The 19,680-nt window shown below is 41.2% G+C and overlaps 1 protein-coding gene across 2 annotated transcripts in view; it reads left to right on the top strand.

Annotated features, from left to right (window-relative positions):
• The window catches only part of POLD3 (DNA polymerase delta 3, accessory subunit), a 111,076-nt gene that overhangs the window by 57,869 nt on the left and 33,527 nt on the right, over window positions 1-19,680 (top strand). Inside the window, exon 12 of one of the 2 annotated variants that reach the window (XM_087868162.1) lies at window positions 1,478-19,621. The exons of the other annotated variant lie outside the window; for it this stretch is intronic. Within the exon in view, the coding sequence (XP_087724288.1) occupies window positions 1,478-1,566 (89 nt within the window). The 3' untranslated portion in view covers window positions 1,567-19,621. Of the gene's footprint in view, window positions 1-1,477; window positions 19,622-19,680 lie in introns of those variants that run through there. 2 annotated transcript variants of the gene reach the window in all.

A 19,680-nucleotide genomic window follows, 5' to 3' on the forward strand; every position in this document is an offset into this window, starting at 1 on the left:
CTCAGCTGACTGAACCACCCAGGCTCCCCTACTCCTCTTTATAGCGAGCTACCACCTACTTTAAAGGGTTTTAAGGCTTTAATGAAATACTCCACAGGCAGCTCCTAGTATTTGGACATATATTAAACTCACACAAAACAGAATAACTCACACTTTTGAGCACCTACTATGTGTCAGGCACTGTTCAAGTATGTTAAGAAGTATTAACTCTTAATGCTCATAACAACCCTATAAAATAGGTACTTTTATTCTAGTTTTACACATGAGGAAACTGAGGCAGAAAAGTTAAGTAACTTGTTCAGAGTCACAGAGTTAGCAGGTGACACAGAGCCAAGATAGAAATCTTGACAATTTGGCTTTAGTGCCTGAAGTCTTAACCAATATGCTATCTCGCTCTTGGCTCTGTATTAGTTCACACTTTGATACTGCCCAGTGATGACTGATGTTCGTTTTTATAAGTGAAAGTACAACGAGTTGTTCAGTTCCCAGATTGTGAGATGTGAAGGCGATTTTAATGTTTATCTAACTCAACCACTCATCTGCTGCTCGAGTCCTCTCTACAGTATCCCTGCCAAGTGGTCTTGAATCTGTAAACAAAGACTCCATTATGCTCAGTATACCATGCTTACTCAATTACCAAGTTAGATAAGTAGACTAATAAATGTTAAGAAGAATTTAAAGAGAGGCTAGAATAAAATAACGTTTTCTGATTAATTTAAGATCGCCAGGAACCTCTTCTAAATAGAGCATACTTGTCTAAGCAATGCATTTAGTTGGTTTTGGTTTAAATTAAGAACACTGTTTTTCTTTGAAAAAAAATTGTCCAGTTCGTGGCCTTGCCTTTGACTTAACCTTGTAAGAAAATCAAGAGGAAATTTGGCATTTTTTTAATCCTCTTTAAGCCATGCTGCAAGTTCACAGGTAGAGAAGTAGCCCTTGAACATTTGTTGCTCACTGATTGCACTGGGGTAGGACAAGGCAATGTTTTCCATTTTGAATATCAAAACCAAGTTTGGGGTACCTGGCTGGTCAGTTGGAAGAGCATGGGACTCTCGATCTCAGAGTTGTGAATTCAAGCCCCACATTGGGTGTAGCGATTACTTAAATAAATAGAACAAAAACAACAACAACAGGTTTTTCTAAAAGATGTGTGAGGAATGTATAAACATAGCATAATCATGGTATTATGTTTTATTCTATCCTGGAGTGGGATGTACAGGAAGCAGAACCGCTTTCCTGCAAACCATAAAGCCTGATATGAGTGTGTTTCCATTAGTCTCGTAGTTATATTCTACCTACATATGGGTGCTTTATCTTATCGTATCCTTGTAATAACCTGCAAAGTTTTTCTCTTCCCCATTTTGCAGAAAGCAAGCCTAGTTTGCTTAGCTAGTATGCCCAGCATCTCTCAGGGAGTGAACCAGGGCTAGAACCTACATCTTCAGACTTCATATATTGTGACTTTTTCCACCTCTAGTAAGAAGAATGTATTGGTCCACTCATAAGTGTGCTTTGAAAATGCTTACTGATTTGCCCAACAACCATGATGGCTGCTGTGAAAGATAGAAGAGAAGCACTTGACAAGTTCTCTGCCTTCCCGGGACAGACCGTCATTGGAAAGGCAAACATGTGCATGTTTGTGCATTTCACAGACTTTTGTTAAAATTTTACTATGTGCCCAGCACTATTGTGCTAGATGCTGGGGATACAAAGATGAATTTTTTGCCCTTGAGGAATTTACTGTCTAGTGGGGGGAGAGATGTAGACGAGTAATTATAATGTGCTGTAATACCATCATAATACTAAAGAGTGCTTACCAAGGGCCAGCGTTCATGCAAGATATCTAAATCCCTTTTCTCTAATCCTCACAACACTTTCATTTACAAATGAAGTTAGAGGGGCACCTGGGTGGCTCAGTCGTTAAGCGTCTGCCTTCGCCTCAGGGTGTGATCCCGGAGTCCTGGGATCGAGCCCCACATCGGGCTCCTCCGCTATGAGCCTGCTTCTTCCTCTCCCACTCCCCCTGCTTGTGTTCCCTCTCTCGCTGGCTGTCTCTCTCTGTCAAATAAATAAATAAAATCTTTAAAAAAACAAAACAAAACAAATGAGGTTAGGGAGTCTCAGAGTTACGTGATTTGCCCAATAAGTGGCAAAGATGAGTTGTGTCTTTTTTCTTCTTTTCTTTTTTAAAGATTTTATGTATTCATTTAGAGAAAGAGAGTGTGCAGATGAACCTGGGAAGGGACAGAGAGAGAGGGAGAGAGAATCTCCAGCAGGCTGTCCTGAGCACGGGGCCCAGTGTGGGGCTCTATCCCACAACCCTGAGATCATGGCCTGAGACGAAGTTGAGTCAGACGCTTAACCAACTGAGCTATGCAGGCGCCCCTCTTTTTTCTTCTTTTAAAGATTTTTTTTTAAGTGATCTCTACACTCAACGTGGGGTTCAAACTTACAACCCTCAGATCAAGAGCTGAACACTCCACCAACTGAGCCAGCCAGGTGCCCCAAGATGTGTCTTTAATAATAAATTTATAATGAAAAATTGGAGGAACTGAAATACTTGAGTGATTGTGATTAGCAAACCTGTATAGGAAGCTGACTCCCTGTCAGGTGGGTGTGGGAGTGAACACAAGGAGTAAAATGAATTGCACCTTTAAAATTATTGATCCCAGATAGGGATGATCTTACCAATGGTTCAAGTCACTGACTCTTGGCTATGACGTCCTTGCTTCTATATATAAGGAAAACCATGCCCGTGGACTGTACATTAGGCTAGAGACTGAGGCTCATTCTCCTCTGGTTAGCCTGGAGAGCCAGAATTTGAACGCTAGGCGTTTTGACTTGCAGCCTATATTCCTTCTACTGTACCATGTCCTTCCTCCTCTGTGTAAAGGGGGTATGTCCCCACAACTTGGTGTGGGCCCCGGGGTGGGCTGTCTGTGACTGCCTTAGGGATTAAGGATTCAGAGGACAAAGTACTTAAACTGAAGTTTTTGAGAATAGGAGTTTGCCAGATGGGAAAGTGAAGGGCATCCCAGGCAGAAGGAACAGGACATGTAGCATGAGAGGCACACACGCATAAGAGAAAGCATGGAGTGTTTAGAGATTGTAAGTGGTGTGAGAAGAGGTGTTATAGTGGGCTATGAGGTCAAGTAAGTGAGCAGAGGCCAGATCACAGAGGTCTTTGCTAAATAGTTTAGGGACACTCTGTACACAATAGGGAGCCACTGAAGAATTTTAACTTGCCCGAATTGTACATTGGAAAAATCACCTTTTGTAGTCTGAAGAGAGAATTACCTGTATGAAAGGTCATAAGCCAAAGCCAAGTTGCGTCTACATCTTGAAATAAAGCAAGCAGAAGAAAATAATATGGATTTGGATTTAGTTCAGTTTTAGGCAAATGACTTCTTGATTTCCTTGGAAACTCAGGACAGGAGAGAATTGGGAATAGCTTCAAATTTGAAATGATTAGCCTTTTGCTGGGTCGTCTCATGCTTGGAAATCCTCTGGCTCTTTCCTGAGCCCTGGTCCTAGTTAAACCATGGAGATGGGATTGGTTCCACAGTTCCACTAAGGATGCATGTAGGCCATTCTCTGACGCACAAACACAAACTCTGATTTAGACCTGGAACTTACTGCATCTCCCTGGAATTCTTTGGGCTAAAATGACCCATGGTCCCAGAATGGTCAACTCAATTCATCCCAAGTCATATTTATTATCCATCTATTCCATGCCAAGTGCTTCCAGATACTTTATGTTACTTAATGCTAATAATTTTGTGAGGTGTAGATATCAGCCCAATTTTGTGAATTAGGAAATTGAGTGGCAGAGGCCGCCCAGCTAGCGCGTGGTAGAGCTGGGATTTGAGGGTCAGACTGGTGGCCTATCACTGTCCATTCTTGACCTGAGTTCTTTTCCAGTGATGTGGAGCACAGTAAGCAGTATTGCATATCACAGCTAGGGTGAGTATCAGTCACTCACTGAACAGCCATTATACTTGGGACTGGTCAGTGATATGCTTTTACTTCTAGCAGTAAGTTTTTTGCTGCCAACCCTAAACCTCACCCCTAAAGTAAGAGGACAGCTATCCTGAATGAAGCTACATGAAGCCCCCTTACCCTTATTTAGAATTGTGCATAGCTCACGATATGAGTTCCATGGCTTCCCAGCTTATAGAAACAGCGGAGTAGCCAGAGACCGTTGCTTTTTGCTGTCAGGCAAGTGGTTGTCACTTATTGGTTTTGTAGAAAGTACTTGGACTTTAAAATTGGACAGACGAGGGGCTCCTCAGTGGCTCAGTCTGTTAAGCATCGGACTCTTGATCTCAGCTCAGGTCTTGATCTCAAGGTTGTGAGTTCAAGCCCCTCATTGGGCTCCATGCTGGGCCTGGAGCATATATACATACATAAAAATAAAGTTGAACAGACTGGAACTCAGTGCCTGTTACCACCTGTGTAACATATACAAAGTCAGTTAACTTCTCTGAGCCTCACCTTGCTCATCTGAAAGACGAGGGTAATAGCAACCTCAAGACTGTTGTGAGGATTAGAGATTGTAATAAAGTGCCCAGTTGATAGTGGTTGGCCAGTAGATAAATGACAACGATTATTTTTTTCAAAGCAGTGCTTTGGGCTTTAACCTATGTGAGAAAAGTGAGTTGTCATCATTTATTTTCAACTATCCTCTATTAGAGTGTCCACTTTACGTTATAGTCAACACATTTGAACCGTCAAAACTAATGACAAAGCAAGGAGGAGGTGCTAGTGGATCCAGTGTTCGGATGGGCTCCCTCGTGATACTGCTCACCTGCCCAAGCTCCCCTTTGATCTCCCTTCCTTTCAGGTGGGCTCCGTGTCATGCTGTGTATCCTGTACTCCTCGTTTCAACCACTTTTCTTACTTGAGACAATTTAGAGGAAAGCCAGCAGTCTGAGTGTGCATTCTATTTCCTCAAGTACAGACATCAGGGGGCGCCTTTATAAATGAAAAAATAAACAGCTCCAGCAGGGAAGAGGCCTCCCCCTGCCTCCCCCAATGATGTATGGGGTGCTCAGGCAATGGTCACGCCTGTAGTTTAAGCCCATCTGTTTTCTCTGTTCACCTCCTGAGTACTGTCCCCTTGTGGTTTGCATCATTCCCAGAGACCAGCCAACTCCAACCCTCCTCAAGCCACTTGGTCAATAGCTGTCTTATTTAACCACACTCCCGCTCTTTGGGTGCCAGATGTGAAGTTTCAAGGCAGTAGAGGCCAGGCTGGCTAACGCTGTGACACCTGCTTTAGCAGGCAAGCCAGTCAGCTGCTGCTTCTGATGATGTTGGCCCCTTTTCATGGACAGCATGAGGGTTTCACCCCACCAAGCACACACACAGGCAGCTGAGGGAGCCTCATAAATTATGGTTTTGTTTGTTTACTCAGGGCAAGCAGCGTGGTGTAGTGGAAAGAGCCCTGCACTTTGAAGCAGAAAACATGGGTTTGAGTCCTCACTGGTTATGTGATTTTGTCTTCAGAGCACCACTTTCTTTGTAGATTTATAATGTCTGAGATAGTGGTAAGCGCTATTTGTTTATCTGCTTATTGGCCATCTCCTCTACCACGATATAAATTTCGGGAAGCCAGAGGCTGTGTTGGCCATCATTCTAACTCCAGCACCTAGGACAGTGCCTAGAACATAGTAGGTTCTTAGAAAATATTTATTGAGGGGCGCCACGGCGGCGCGGTTGGTTGAGTGTTCAACTCCTGGCTTTGGCTTAGGTCGTGATTTGGGCCGTGGGATCAAGCCCTGCTCTGGCTCCGTGCTCAGCATGGGGTCAGCTTGAATTTCTTTCTCTCTCTCCCTCTGCACCCCCCCACTCTCTCTCAAATAAATAAATAAATCTTTAAAAAAATATATTTATTGAATGAATAGGTGAACTCTAAAACTACCTTGTCTACTTACTGGCCATGTGATCCTGGAAAAGTCATTTATCTTCCCTGGGCCTGAGTTTTGTCAGCTGTAAAATGAAGGCATTAGATCTCTATTCCTGGTGCTCTAAGATAATAAGGACTCGCTCATTTAACAAATGACTTTGGGTCTCTGTGCTGGGCACTCTCCAAGGCCTGAAAATATAGTCATGAACAAGGCAGAAACAGAGCCTGCCCTCATGGAGTTTCGAAAGGGGGAGGCAGCCAAGTGAGTAATGGGGTAAACATGTATTTAAGGACCATTGTGATAAGCCTTACAAAGGATCTGCAGAGGGCACTGCAAGAGAATATAATTAAGAGGGAGAACCTACCCATGCTGGGGGGTAGTCTGGGAAGATGGCCTGATGAAAGTGACATTTAAGCTCAGATTCTGCAGATCAGTAGGAGTTGGCCAGGGAAAAGCAGTACAGGATTTGAGGCAGAGGGAAGGGCTTATGTGAAGGCCCTGGGGAGAAGTGTGACTGGAACAGTGACCAACAGGGAGGTCGTGCCCAAGATGAGGCTAGAGAGGTAGGCTGGGCCAGACCGTTGGGAACTTTGTGGCTGTGGTAAGGATTTGGTCACTCTAAAGGCAAAGGGAAGCCAATAAAGACAATTCCTGTCATTATGGAGAGCTCGCTAGTTCAGACAAAAGGGAAAGTTGGATCCCCTCCTTACATGCCTGTCCAGTGCAGATAGGGCAGATATTACTCCATGTTGTAGATGAAGAAAGGAGGTTAGGTGATCTTGCAAGTCAGAGGTGGAGCTTAACTTTTGAAATTTTGTCCACTTCTCTCGATACTCTGCCACATTTATAGAATGGAGAGCTTTCTTCTCTCTCAAATCCTCCAAATGGCCAAATTTTAGACCTAAATATCTTATAATAATAGCTCTCATCTGAAAATCGAATGTCTCATAAGCAACTTTTAAGCAAGTCCGATAGAGACAAATTTCTCCTGAGCAATTTCTCTTGCTTGCATTTTGGGTAACTACAACCAAATCTTTGATGCATTTTTAAATTACCCTTAGGAAGGATTCCTAGGAATAGGATTACTGTGTCAGAGGATATAAATTCTTCAGGAACTCTTGACACATACTGCCTGATTGCCCTCCCAAAGTTGTACCAGTTTTTATGCCCCTCATCAGTATGTGAGAATGACTTTCTCACTGCTTCAAATAATGACTCTCGCTGCTTCAAGCCAATCTAACTTCTTAAGCAAAGCTAAATAAAGCTGAGTTTCCAGTTGTTTTGTTCATTTAGAGACAGGAAATACAACTAGGCTTTCATAATATTAGTTGGGGGAAGAGGATGAAACTATAGAGATGGTACCCAAGGGAAGCAGGAAACTCCCAGAGGCCTTGGAGGAAGCCAGCAAGTACCTCCTGTGGAGTCCGGTCATTCACTGACAGGAGGCACTCTGGTGTGTGCAGTTGCTGCCGTTCAGAACCTGCTAAGCTTCCCGGAGACATAAGTAGGGTCTCTAAAGCTGAAAGAGCTCTTAAAAGCACCAAGAAAGAAGAAACTTTCCCAGCAGAAGCGGAGTTAGTGGGATGAGCAACGGTGAGTTATGACTACCAGCAGAATCAAGAGAGGGTCATCACGGGCTTTGTGAGCTCAGCAGGTGGGGACAAAGACCTGAGTCCGAGATCTCGGTGGTTGTTAACCACACTTGGGCTGGTGTGATGGGCCCGTATCTTTGTCTCCCTATAGTGCCTTGCACAGAGTAGGTGCTCGGGGACTGTTTCAGAGCCAAGCCAAGTTAACAGTAATTTTTTGATAATTCAAATATTTAATGTGCAAGGCAGTGGAAATGAAGATTAGGATAACATGGTTCATGTCCCCACAGAGCTTCCAATCTAGTGATGGTTAACTATCAGTTATAAGCAAGCACGAAATACTAAGAGAAGGGGTAGGAGAGGAGTAGTATGGGGTACCATGAAAGTATATAGCAGGGGACCCCCATGTCTAGCCTTGGTGGATATAGTAAGCCTACAGGGTAAATTTGATGAGGACAGGGCTGTATATACCTTATTCATTGCTGTATCCCAGTGCCTGCTATATGATGGGTCCCCCATAAACATTTGATGAATGAATGAACAAAGGAATGAATGAATAAATTGGTAAGCCAAGGAGAGGATGGGAATAATGTTTCATACAGAGAAAAAGGCAATGTAAAGGCCTGGATAAAGAAAGTAGTTTGGTGTGGCTGAAGTAACGTCAAGGGAGCATAGAGTATCAAGATTCAAGGCTGAGGAAGTGAAAGAAGTCAAGCCAAGGAGGGTCTTCTAAGGCCTATTAGGGAATTTGGATTTTTTTTTTTTTAAGAGAAAGAAGAAACCAAGGAAAGTTATTATGCAAGGAAGTGATATAGTCAGATACTAGAGCTAATAGTAGTTAGTTATTACATGTCAGCTATATGCTAGAGACTTTGCATATAATACCTGTCATTTTCAGAACAACCCTGCAAGGTATATATTATCCCCTATTCTATAGATGAGATTATGTGGCCTACCTAAAGTCAGATAGCGTATCTGGGATTGAAATCAAGGCCTGACTCCAAAGCCTGTGTATTCTTTGCACTAGATCCCACTGCCTCCCTACTACTTGATGCTCTCACTTTCATTTGTTGTGGACAATGCCTTCACCTGGTCCTTGGCTCCAAGAACACCATCCTTGAGCCAGGCATGTCGGTAGCTGGTTAGGACAATCCAAAGCCTACAGGCTATGCCACTGCTGCTGAATTTTCTGCTGTGTGTGACGGTGAGACCTTGTGGCTTCAGGTATGAGTCTTCACCTGTCTGTGTTGCTTCCCTGCTAGCCTTTTCAGTCTTATCTGCCCAATGCAGATTTTAACACATTACACCCTAACCACAGTAATATACAGCAATCATTTGTGGAGCTTTTGCAAAAGTGCAGGCACTGTCAGGAATTCATACGTATTATTTCTTTGCATCTTAGTAACATTCTGAAGTAGCTATTATTAGCCCGATTTGACATGAAAAAACTGAGGCTAAGAGGTTAAGTGACTTGCCCAAGATCACACAGTTAGAAAATGATAGAAGGTCATGCAGTGTAACTGATACTATATTAGCTCTTCTGCCACAAACATCTGTAAAATTGGATACCACATATGAAATAATTGTTTTCAGATGTTGGACAACAGACAGTAGGAATAGGATCCCTAATAGAAATAAAACAAATGTGATGTGCCTCATTATCACCCAGTTTGGAGGCATTTTCTAGATCCTGATGCAGGGATTTGCTAGGATGAGGAAACGAATCAGAGTTCAGGATTAGTGAGGCAGCTGAAATTTGCAGGTCAGGGTTTCAGAGAGAATGAAGCTGGTATAGAAAAGGGGCTCCAGAAATATGCGTAGGTGTCCCTTACACGTGGATAGGTAGATACTCCATAAAATTCAAGCAGAGAACAACTACCGGAGAATTGTGAGCTAACAACTACCACTGCATGCAGAGAACTGAGGTATATTTGAGTTACAACTAGCCAGAATATGGAGATCTCATTGAGTACTCCAGGCATCCAGCAGAGCTCTCAGAAATTCCAAGCCTTAAGGGTAAGGCTAATCTAGCCCTAGAGGAAAGGCTACTCTAGGTATACCCTAACAAGCTTTAAAACTGGCCTCAAAGGGATCAAGTTCATCCACAACTAAATTATCTGCCTGCCAGAGCAAAACTCAACACCCCATTAAGGAAGACAGCAAAATCCACACCCAACCATGTAGCATCCATAGTGTCCAGCACAAAATAAAGTATTAATAGACATGCAAAGAAGGAGAAAAATGTGACTCATAATCAGAAAAATAATTTAGTAGAAACAGATCCATAAGTGACATCAGTGTTTGGAATTAACAGACAATGAGCTTAAATTAGTTACAAACATGTTCAAGGCATTAGAGAAAAGTATAAACATAATGAGGGAAAATAAGGAATCTCAACAGGGAACAAAAAATTATCAAAAAAGAATCAAATAGAAATTATAGAACTGAAAAATATAATAATTTTTTAAAAATTCACTGCTTGGGGCACCTGGGTGGCTCAGTCAGTTAAGCCTCTGACTCTTGATTTCAGCTCAGGTCATGATCTCAGGGTCCTGGGATGGAGCCCCACATTGGGATCCCCACTCAGTAGGGAATCTGCTTGTCTTTCTCTCCCTCTGTGCATCCCCACACTCACACGTGCTCTCTCGCTCTCTCTAATACATCTTTCTAAAAGATTCACTGCTTGATCTGCAATCACAATCACAATCCCAGCAAGTTATTTTGTGAACATGGACAAACCAATTCTAAAGTTTATATGGAGAGGGAGAAGATCTCCAGAATAGTTAACACAATATTGAAGGAGGAGAACGAAGTTCAAAGTCACTACCTGGCTTGAAGACTTACTATAAAGCTATAGTAATCAAGGTAGTGGATGTTAGTGAAAGAATAGACAGATCAATGGAACAGCATAGAGAGCCCCAAAGTAGACCCATATAAATATAGTCAATTGATTATCGACAAAAGAGCACGTGCAATACAATGGAGCAGAGAGAGTCTTTTCAACAAATGGTGATGGAACAACTGGACATTCACGTAGGAGAAAAGAATCTAGACACAGACCTTTTACCCTTCACAAAAATTAACTCAAGATGGATCGTAGACCTAAATATAAAACATAAAACTATAAAACTCCTAGAAGATAACATAGGAGAAAACCTAGATGACCTTGGGTATGGTGGTTACTTTTTAACATCAGAACATCAAAAATACAATCAATGAAAGAAAGCATTAATAAGATAGACTTCATTAAAATTGAAAGCTTTTGCTCTGTGAAAGATACTCTTAGGAGAATGGAGAAAACAAGTCACAGACTCAGAAGATATTTGCAACAGATAAATCTGATGTAAGACTGTAATTCAAAATATATGAAGAACTCATAAAACTCACCAAGAAAACAAACAACCCAATTTTTAAAAATGGGCAAAACACTTAAACAGACATCTACCAAAGAAGATAATACACATGACAAATACACATATGAAAAGGTATTCTGCATCATTTGTCATTAGGGAATTACAGATTAAAATAACAATGAGATACCACTACACACCTGTAAGAAAGGCCAAAATCCAAAACACTGACACCACCAAATGCTGAGGAGGTTGTGGAGCATTAGGAACTTCCATTCACTGCTGATGCGAATGCACAATGGTATAGTCACTTTGGGAAATAGGCAGTTTCTTACAAAGCTAAGCGGTCTTACCATATGATCCAGCAATTGTGCTCTTTGATATTTACCCAAATGAGGTGAAAACTTATGTACACACAAAAATCTTATGTCTACACAAAAACCTGTTCCTGGATGTTCAGGGCAGCTTTATTCATACATAAATTAAAAACTAACAACTGAAAAAAGAAGTAGATGAATCCACAATTTAGATGGATATAGAATGGTGGGGGCAGGACTTCTGGAATGACAGAATTAGGAGCTCAAGAAATCCTCTTTTAAAAAATACCAGAACTCAAAAACCCAAAACATTAAAACTGTACAAAATTGTCAAAAACAAAAGTGCTCAAAGGCTTACAACAAATTGAGAAGCATTTATTTATGGAAAACTACTGAACCTTTGGTAAGAACAGTGGCAGTCTGTGATGTCTTAGCCTGTGGCTGCTCCAAACCCTTTTTCCCTACACTGCCACCCTAGCTCAGCTACCACCGTAATTGTTCTGCATAGAAAAGCAAGTCATGGAAAACTGCATCTTTGCTTTGGGAAGGTGCTCCCTTGATTTGAAAAATCCCATGCCTGGGGCATTGAAAGAAACAGAAGCAATCTCAGTGACAGAACAAAACAAAAAAAAGGAAGGCCAACAACTCAGCTAGCTTGAGATTGAGGTCCTGGTTGGGGCAAGAAAGAGAACAGACATTCAGTAGGTTATACAAGGCATGATATAGTCATAGTGGGTCTTGATAAGTTCCCACATAATTCTGACAATACTGAGCAGGAGAGCAGAGTGCTCTGGCTATCCACATATTCCTGGTAGAACTTGAGGCCACGCAGACAAAGGAATGCAGTAGTGCCCAACAGAAAGTAAAAGCTGTCGCAGACTTGTAAACTGCCTGAGTTTTGAATGTACTCTAACACACACATTAGATTTATCACAGCCATTGAAGAAGGTGTAAGTCTTAAGGGCTCAATGTATTTGTGCACATCCTCTGACCAGTCATTGGCTGACTACTTAGCAATGCAGATACAGAGGCAAGGAAGCAAGATGTAAACATAAAGACAGGAATTAAAGAAAAAAAAGATGTATAAGAAAGATCAGTGACTGCACACTGCAGGTTCCACAGATCTAGTCCAGGCAAGTTAGTAAGCAACCAAAAGTGATGATAGCCTGTAGGGAGGAAATATCAGATTTCAGAATTGCTGGAACATATTATCTAACAAAACCAAAAAATGAGATATGCAAAGAAATGGGAAACTATGACCCGTATTTGGGGGGGAAAAGCACTCAAAGCAATAATATACAAGACTTAAAAGACCTTAACCAATTTAACGTGACTGACATTTGCAAAACAGAACATTCAATAACTGCAGAATGCTTGTACTTTTTAAGTGCACATGGAAGATAACCATTGTATTTTTATAAAATTTAATACCTATTCTTTTCTTAAAAAGTTTAATTAATTCCTACACCCAATGTGGGGCTCAAACTCACAACCCCAAGATCAAGACTCTTCCACTTGAGTCACTGGGCACCCCTTAATGCCTATTCTTGATAAAAAAACAAAACAAAACAAAACTTCCCCCAAACTAGGAATAGAACAAAACATCCTCAATCTGTAAAGCTGGATCTATAAAAATAATATGGCTAAATGATACTTTATGATAATTTATAAATATTAAACACTTTCCCACTAAGTTTAGGGGCAAGGCATTGATATCTGCTATCATCAGTTCACTCAATATTATATTCTTGGTGGTTCTAGCCAATGTAATAAGACAAGAAAAGTAACTAAAAGACATTAAAATAAAAAAGAAGTAAATTTTTATTTTTGAAGAGCATGATCAAATAAATAGAAAAATTTAAGAAATCTACCCCCCAGAAGGAACCGACTTGAGGCAATATGTGAATTTAGTAAAGTGATAGAATATCAGGTCAACATATAAGAATCCATTGCATTTATGTATACTAGCCATAAACAATTAGAAAATTTAAAAAAAATACAATTTATAATAACATTGAAAACATAAAGTATTTAGGGATAGATATAACAAAATATGTGTAGGAATTTTACCCTAAAAACTACAAAATACTGAAGAGAGAAATTAAAGAAACTCAAAATTAATGGGAAAATATACCATGCTCATGGGTTGGGAGAACACAATATTGTTAACTTGCCAGTTTTCTTCAAATTGGTCAATAGATTCAAAACAATACCAAATTTCTAGTCATACTTTTTTTTTTTGAAACTGACAAGTTGGTTCTAAAATTTATATGGAAATAGGGAACCTGGGTGGCTCAGTTGGTTAAGCAACTGCCTTTGGCTCAGGTCATGATCCCAGGGTACTGGTATCAAGCCCCATGGCGGGCTCCCTGCTCAGTGGGGAGTCTACTTCTCCCTCTTCCACTCCCTCTGTTTGTGCTCTCTCTCTCTGTCAAATAAAAAAATAAAATCTTTTAAAAATTTTATATGGAAATATAAAAGATCTGGAATAAGCAGTCTTGAAATAAAACAGAGCTGAAGAATTTACATTACCTGATTTCTAGGCTTACAAAAATGCTACAGTAATTAAGACCTTGTGGTACTGGCATAAAGAAAGGAAAGATAGATCAATGGGACAGAATGGTAAATCTAGAAATAGTGTTTAATTGATTTCATCCAAAAAGTAAAAGCAATTCAATGTGGAAAGAAAAGTGTATTCAACACACAGTGCTAAAAAAATTGGCTCTGAAAATTTTCTCTAGAAGATTATTTTCATGGTCTTTGGAAAGGCAAAGATTTTTTAGATAGAACCCAGAAGGCAATAACCATAAAAGAAAAATCATTAAATTGGAACTTACCAAAACTTAAAGTTTAAAGCTTCAAGGCTTCTCAAAAGACACCGTTAAGAAAATGAGTAGGAAAGTAAATATCTTTATCTATGCCTGTATGTTTGACAAAGGACTTCTGCCTAGAATATGTAAATAACACCTACAGCTCAATAGTAAGAAGACCCAATTAAAATGCAATTTTAAAAAATGGGCAAACGATATGAACATGTGTTTAATATCATTATTCATCAGCAAAATGTAAATTAAAATATTGAGATATCACCACATACCCACTAGAATGGCTAAAATCAAAAAGGTCACGTCTAATGTGGTAAGGATAGTGGAGTAAGCAAAAATACATTGCTGGTGGGAATGTAAAGTGTAGTGATGCAACCACTTTGAAAATTAGTCTGGAACTTTCTCATAAAGTTAACATGCACCTACCAAATGACCCAGCAATTCCACTTGTAAATATTTACCCAAGAAAATGAAAACATATGTCCATAGAAAGATTTATACACTAATGTCCATAGCACCTTTATTTCAAAACTGGAAACAACCCAAATATCTATCAACGGGTAATGGATAAACAAATATAATAGAATATATATAATAGAATACAATTCAGCAATAAAAAGGAATGAACTCTACCAAGCCTTTAAAGAAGATTTAATACCAATTCTTCACAAACTCTTTCAAAAAGGAGGAGAAAACACTTCTCAACTCATTCTATGAAGTCATTGTTACTCTGATACTAGAAACCAAAGACATCACAAACTACAAATATCTCTCATGAATACAGATGCAGAAATCCTCAACAAAATATTGCCAAACTGAATCTAGCAACATATAAAAAAGGATTATTCACTCCGACCAAGTGAGATTTAGCCTAGGAATGTAAGATTGTTTTAACATCTGAAAATCAATTAATATAACATCCCTTATCAATAAGAGACATATACCACATGGTCATCTCAGTAGAGTCAGAAAAAGCATTTGACAAAAGTCCAGCACTGTTTTCTTGACTTAAAAAACTTAAAGAATAGAAGGGAATTTCCTCAACTTGATAAAAGGTACCTATGAAAACCACAGCTAACATCACACTTAATGGTGAAAGACTGAAAGCTTTTCCTATACAGTCAAGAATAAGACAAGAATGTCGTACTCTTACCACTTCTATTTAACATTGTACTGGAAGTTCTAACTAAGGCAATTAGGCAAGAAAAAGCAATAAAAGAGGCCCAAGTAAAGGAAGAAGTAAAACGAGCTCTATATTCATATGACATGATCTCCTATGTAGAAAATCCTAAGGAATCCACTAAAAAACTATTAGACTTAATAAACAAGTTCAACAGGATTTCAGGATAAAGATCGATATACAATAACCAATTATGTTCTACAGATTAGCAATGAACAACCTAAAAATGAAATTAGGGACACCTGGGTGGCTCAGTCGGTTAACTGCCTGCCTTCAGATCAGGTCATGATTCCAGAGTCCTGGGATCAAGCCCTACATTGGGCTCCCTGCTCAGCAGGGAGTCTGCTTCTCCCTCTGCCCCTCCACCCTGCTTATGCTCTCTCTCTCTCAAATAAATAAAATCTTTTTAAAAAATGAAATTAGAAATTTCATTTGGAATAGTATCACAAAGAACAGGAATAAATTGAACAAAAGATGTGCAAAACTTATATTCTGAAACTCACAAAATATTATTGAAAGAAAGAAGACCTAAATAAATAGATGTTCCATGTTCATGAATCAAAAATTTTTGTTAAGATGCAATACTCCCTACATTGATCTACAGATTTAATGCAAAGTCTGTCAAAATCCAAGCTGGTGGGGCACCTGGGTGGCGTCAGCTCAGGTCATGATCCCAGGGTCCTGGGATCGAGCCCTTGTGGGACTCCCTGCTTGGTGGGAAGCCTGCTTCTCCCTCTCCCTCTGTTGGTCCCCCTGCTTGTGCTCCCCCCTTCTCTCTCTCTCTCTCTCAAATAAATAAATAAAAAATCTTAAAAGAAAATTTATATTAAAAAAATCCAAGTTGGCTTTTGGGGGGGGCTGAAATTGACAAGCTAATCTTGAAATTCATATAGAAATGCAAGAGACCAAAAATTGTCAAACAATCTTGAAAGGAAGAACAAAATGAGAGGATTTATATTTCTTGATTTAAAAATTTACTACAAAGAGGGGCGCCTGAGTGACTCGGTTGAGTGTCCAACTCTTGATTTCACCTCAGGTCATGATTTCAGGGTTATGGGATCCAGCCCTGTGTCAAGCTCCGAGCTCATCAGCGAGTCTGCTTGAGATTCTCTCTCCCCTTCTACCTCTGCCCCTCCCCCACCCCCACGTGCATGTGCTCCCTCCCCCAAATAAATAAATCTTTTAAAAAAATTTACTCAAAGATACAGTAATTAGGACAGTCTGATACTGGCATAAGGATAGACATATAGATCAGTGGAACAGAATTGATAGTTCAGAAATAAACCCTTACAGTTATGGTCAAATGATGTTTGGCAAGGGTGCCAAGACAATTCCTGGGAAAAGAATAATCTTTTCAAAAAATGGTGCTGGAACAATTAGATACCCACATGCAAAAGAGTAAAGATAGGCCTCTTTCTTACATCATACATAAAAATTAACTCAACAGGGACTAGAGGTAGGGGGAAAGGGGAATTCTTTAGTGAGTAGAGTTTCCGTTTCACAAGGTGAAAAGGTCTGGAGATTGGTTGCACAACATGAATGTACTTAACACTACTGAACTGTACACTTTAAATGGTTAGGATGGTACATTTTATGTTATGGATGTTTTACCACAATCAAAAAATTTTTTTAATAAGAACGTTTAACTCAAAATGGACCATAGACCTAAATGTAATGACTAAAGCTATAAAACTCTTTAAGGAAGATAGGAGTAAATCTTTGTGACGGTGGGTTAGACCAGGCCTTCTTAAACACCAAAAGCATAAGTGACAAAAGAAAAGGTAGGTAAATTGGACTTTAAAGGACACCCTTAGGAAATGAAAAGGCCTCCCACCAAATGGGAGAAAGTATTTGCAAATCATTTCTCTGATAAGGGAATTGTATCCAGAATACATAAAGAAGTATTACAGCTCAACAGTAAAAAGACAATAATCCCACTGAAAAACAGGCAAAGGATCTGAATAGACACTTCTCCAGAGAAAACGTACAAATGTCCAAGAAACAAATGAAAAAATGTTCAGCATCATTAGTCATTAGAGAAATGCAAATGAAAATTACAATGAGAAACTACTTTATGCCCAGTGGAATGCCTATAATAAAGAAGATAGACAATAGCAAGTATCAGTGAGGACATGGGTAAATTTGGACCCTCATGGCTTGCTGGTGGGAATGTAAAATGGCGCAGCCATTGGGAAGGCTGTTTGGCAGTTTATAGTTACCATACGACCCAGAAATTCTACTCCTAGGTATATACCCCAAGGAAATAAAGCATTCATCCACATAAAAACATGTACACAAATGTTCATAGCAGCATTATTCATAATAGCCAAAAAGTAGAAACAACTCAAGTATCCCTCGAGTGATGAACAGTTAAATAAAAGTGATACATCAGGGTGCCTGGTGGCTCAGTCATTAAGCGTCTGCCTTCGGCTCAAGGCGTGATCCTAGAGTCCTGGGATCGAGCCCCGCATCAGGCTTCTCCGCTAAGAGTCTGCTTCTTCCTCTCCCACTCCCCCTGCCTGTGTTCCCTCTCTCGCTGGCTCTCTCTCTCTCTGTCTCTCAAATAAATAAATAAAATCTTAGGGAAAAAAAAGTGGTATATCTGTACAATGAACTATTATTCAGCCATAAAAAAGGACAAAGTACTGATACATGCTACAACATGGATGAAACCTAAAAATATTATACTAAGGGATAGAAGCCAGACACACAAGACTAAACATAACAATGGGTTGCAGAATAGACATATATTAGTACTTCCTGGATGCATAAATGAATTACTAATTAAGTAAAACACCCGTGCCAACTGGATTTAGAAGGTGAAAGAGACATGAAGCTACAGTAAAGCTGAGGTTTTAAGCTGGGTGAGTGAGGGGCAGGTGGGAACATAAAAGAGACCTGGAGAGGCAGGGTAGGATCTGAAGCTCTCAGGTCCCAGGGGAGAGCACAGATGTGAGAGTCATTGGCTTAGAGGCGATGGGTTGAAGGAGGGGGGTGATGGTTAAGTTCACAAGGGAAGAAATTCAGAAATAAGAGCAGGGTGGGGCCAGCTGAGCCTTCTGCCCTTGTTTCTGGAAGAGGGTGTCTGAGACCCTGGGCATTCAGGTGGCATGAAGGGTGTGTGGTGCTGGGGAAAGAACCGAGGACTTGAGTCAGAGGACCCAGGTTCTTTGCTTTAGCTCCATGCTGCTGTGTGACCTTCGGCAGCTTATCTTCCTGAGGCTCTTCCTTCACCTGTAATCAGGGACAATAATCCCGGCCCTCTTTCCCAAAACTGTTGCATGGACCAAAAGAGAGAATGCATAAGAAAGTGCTTTGTAAACCGTAAAAGAGTCATCAAATGTAAGGGGTTATTACTATTGCAGTGGGAGATGCAGAAGGCCAATAAAATGGATTTGGTTGCAGTAAGTACAGGGGTTACTTTCTGTTTCTTAAAAAAAGAAAAAAGGAAAGAAAAACCAGCAGCAGCAAGTACTGCCAGGTGCACAACGTAGTTTTTCCAACTTTGAGAAGCAAATAACAGAGAGGGGCCAACTGGCTCATCCCAGGAGGCCTGTCTTCACCAATTGAATCAGAAATCACGGCTCAGGGAATGGTTGCAGGCAAGGGCCCAGGACAGCAGGCCCTGTCCTGGCGGGGCGGGACCCAGGGGGTGTGGGGCCAACAAAGGTTGTCCACATGGCCCGAGACCTGGGCCCTGGGCCCCTGTGGCTTGGAGCTTCCTTCAGTCCCCGCCCAACCAGATGTACTCCTTAGAGTCCCAGGTGGCCCATGAAGGGTGCTGCCAGCCCCCAGGCCACATTCAGGAGCAGCACCTCAGGGTTAGGCAGAGAAGGGACCATGGCTTCACCACTAAATAGGCCAGGCTGAGTTTCTATGGCTCCCCAGGTGGCCAGCCTCATTAGAGCTCAGGGCCGCATTGGGCCTGCCAGAACTGCAGGCCAAGTCCAGCGCAGGAGGCATGGGGAGGCTGCTTCCAGTTCTTTTCAGGCCCAGAGACACGTTCCCCCGTGCCTGGCTAGAGGTGAGCCCCTGAAGTTCATGTGCCAGCCTAGAGACAGTCCTCTCAGATAGTACCTTTAAGGCAGCCACACTTTTCTCAGATCTTCTTGGCCAGGGCTAGAGAGGACATTAATGACCATCTAGTCCAGCCTGCCTGCCCCTGTTTTCAGTTGAAGGACCTGAGGCCCAGAGAGGCAGGAACTTGCTGAAAGGTCAGATCAGGGGAGATTCTCTGAGGCTGAACAACAGTGCTGAGAACAGAAATCAAGTCTCTGGCCTCCCAGCTGTCCGCCTCCCCCCTCCTCTCCTTCTTTTCCCATTACTGGTTTTTTCCAGTCTCTTCTTCTTGGGGCCACTGCCCTCTCACCTCTCTGAACTTCCTGGCCAGCCCTATAGGCCCAAGGTCCCCACCTGAGGCTAAGAGTCCGCTTCCCTGCCTCTGCTCTGCACTGGCCAGCTCAAAGAGCTCACTCACTGCTCAGAGATGCTCCCTGGGCAGTGGGGCTGG

This window comes from Ursus americanus, chromosome 16 (assembly GCF_024610735.1).
Source record: "Ursus americanus isolate L20-20 chromosome 16, mUrsAme1.1.p, whole genome shotgun sequence".
Lineage (NCBI taxonomy): Eukaryota > Metazoa > Chordata > Mammalia > Carnivora > Ursidae > Ursus > Ursus americanus.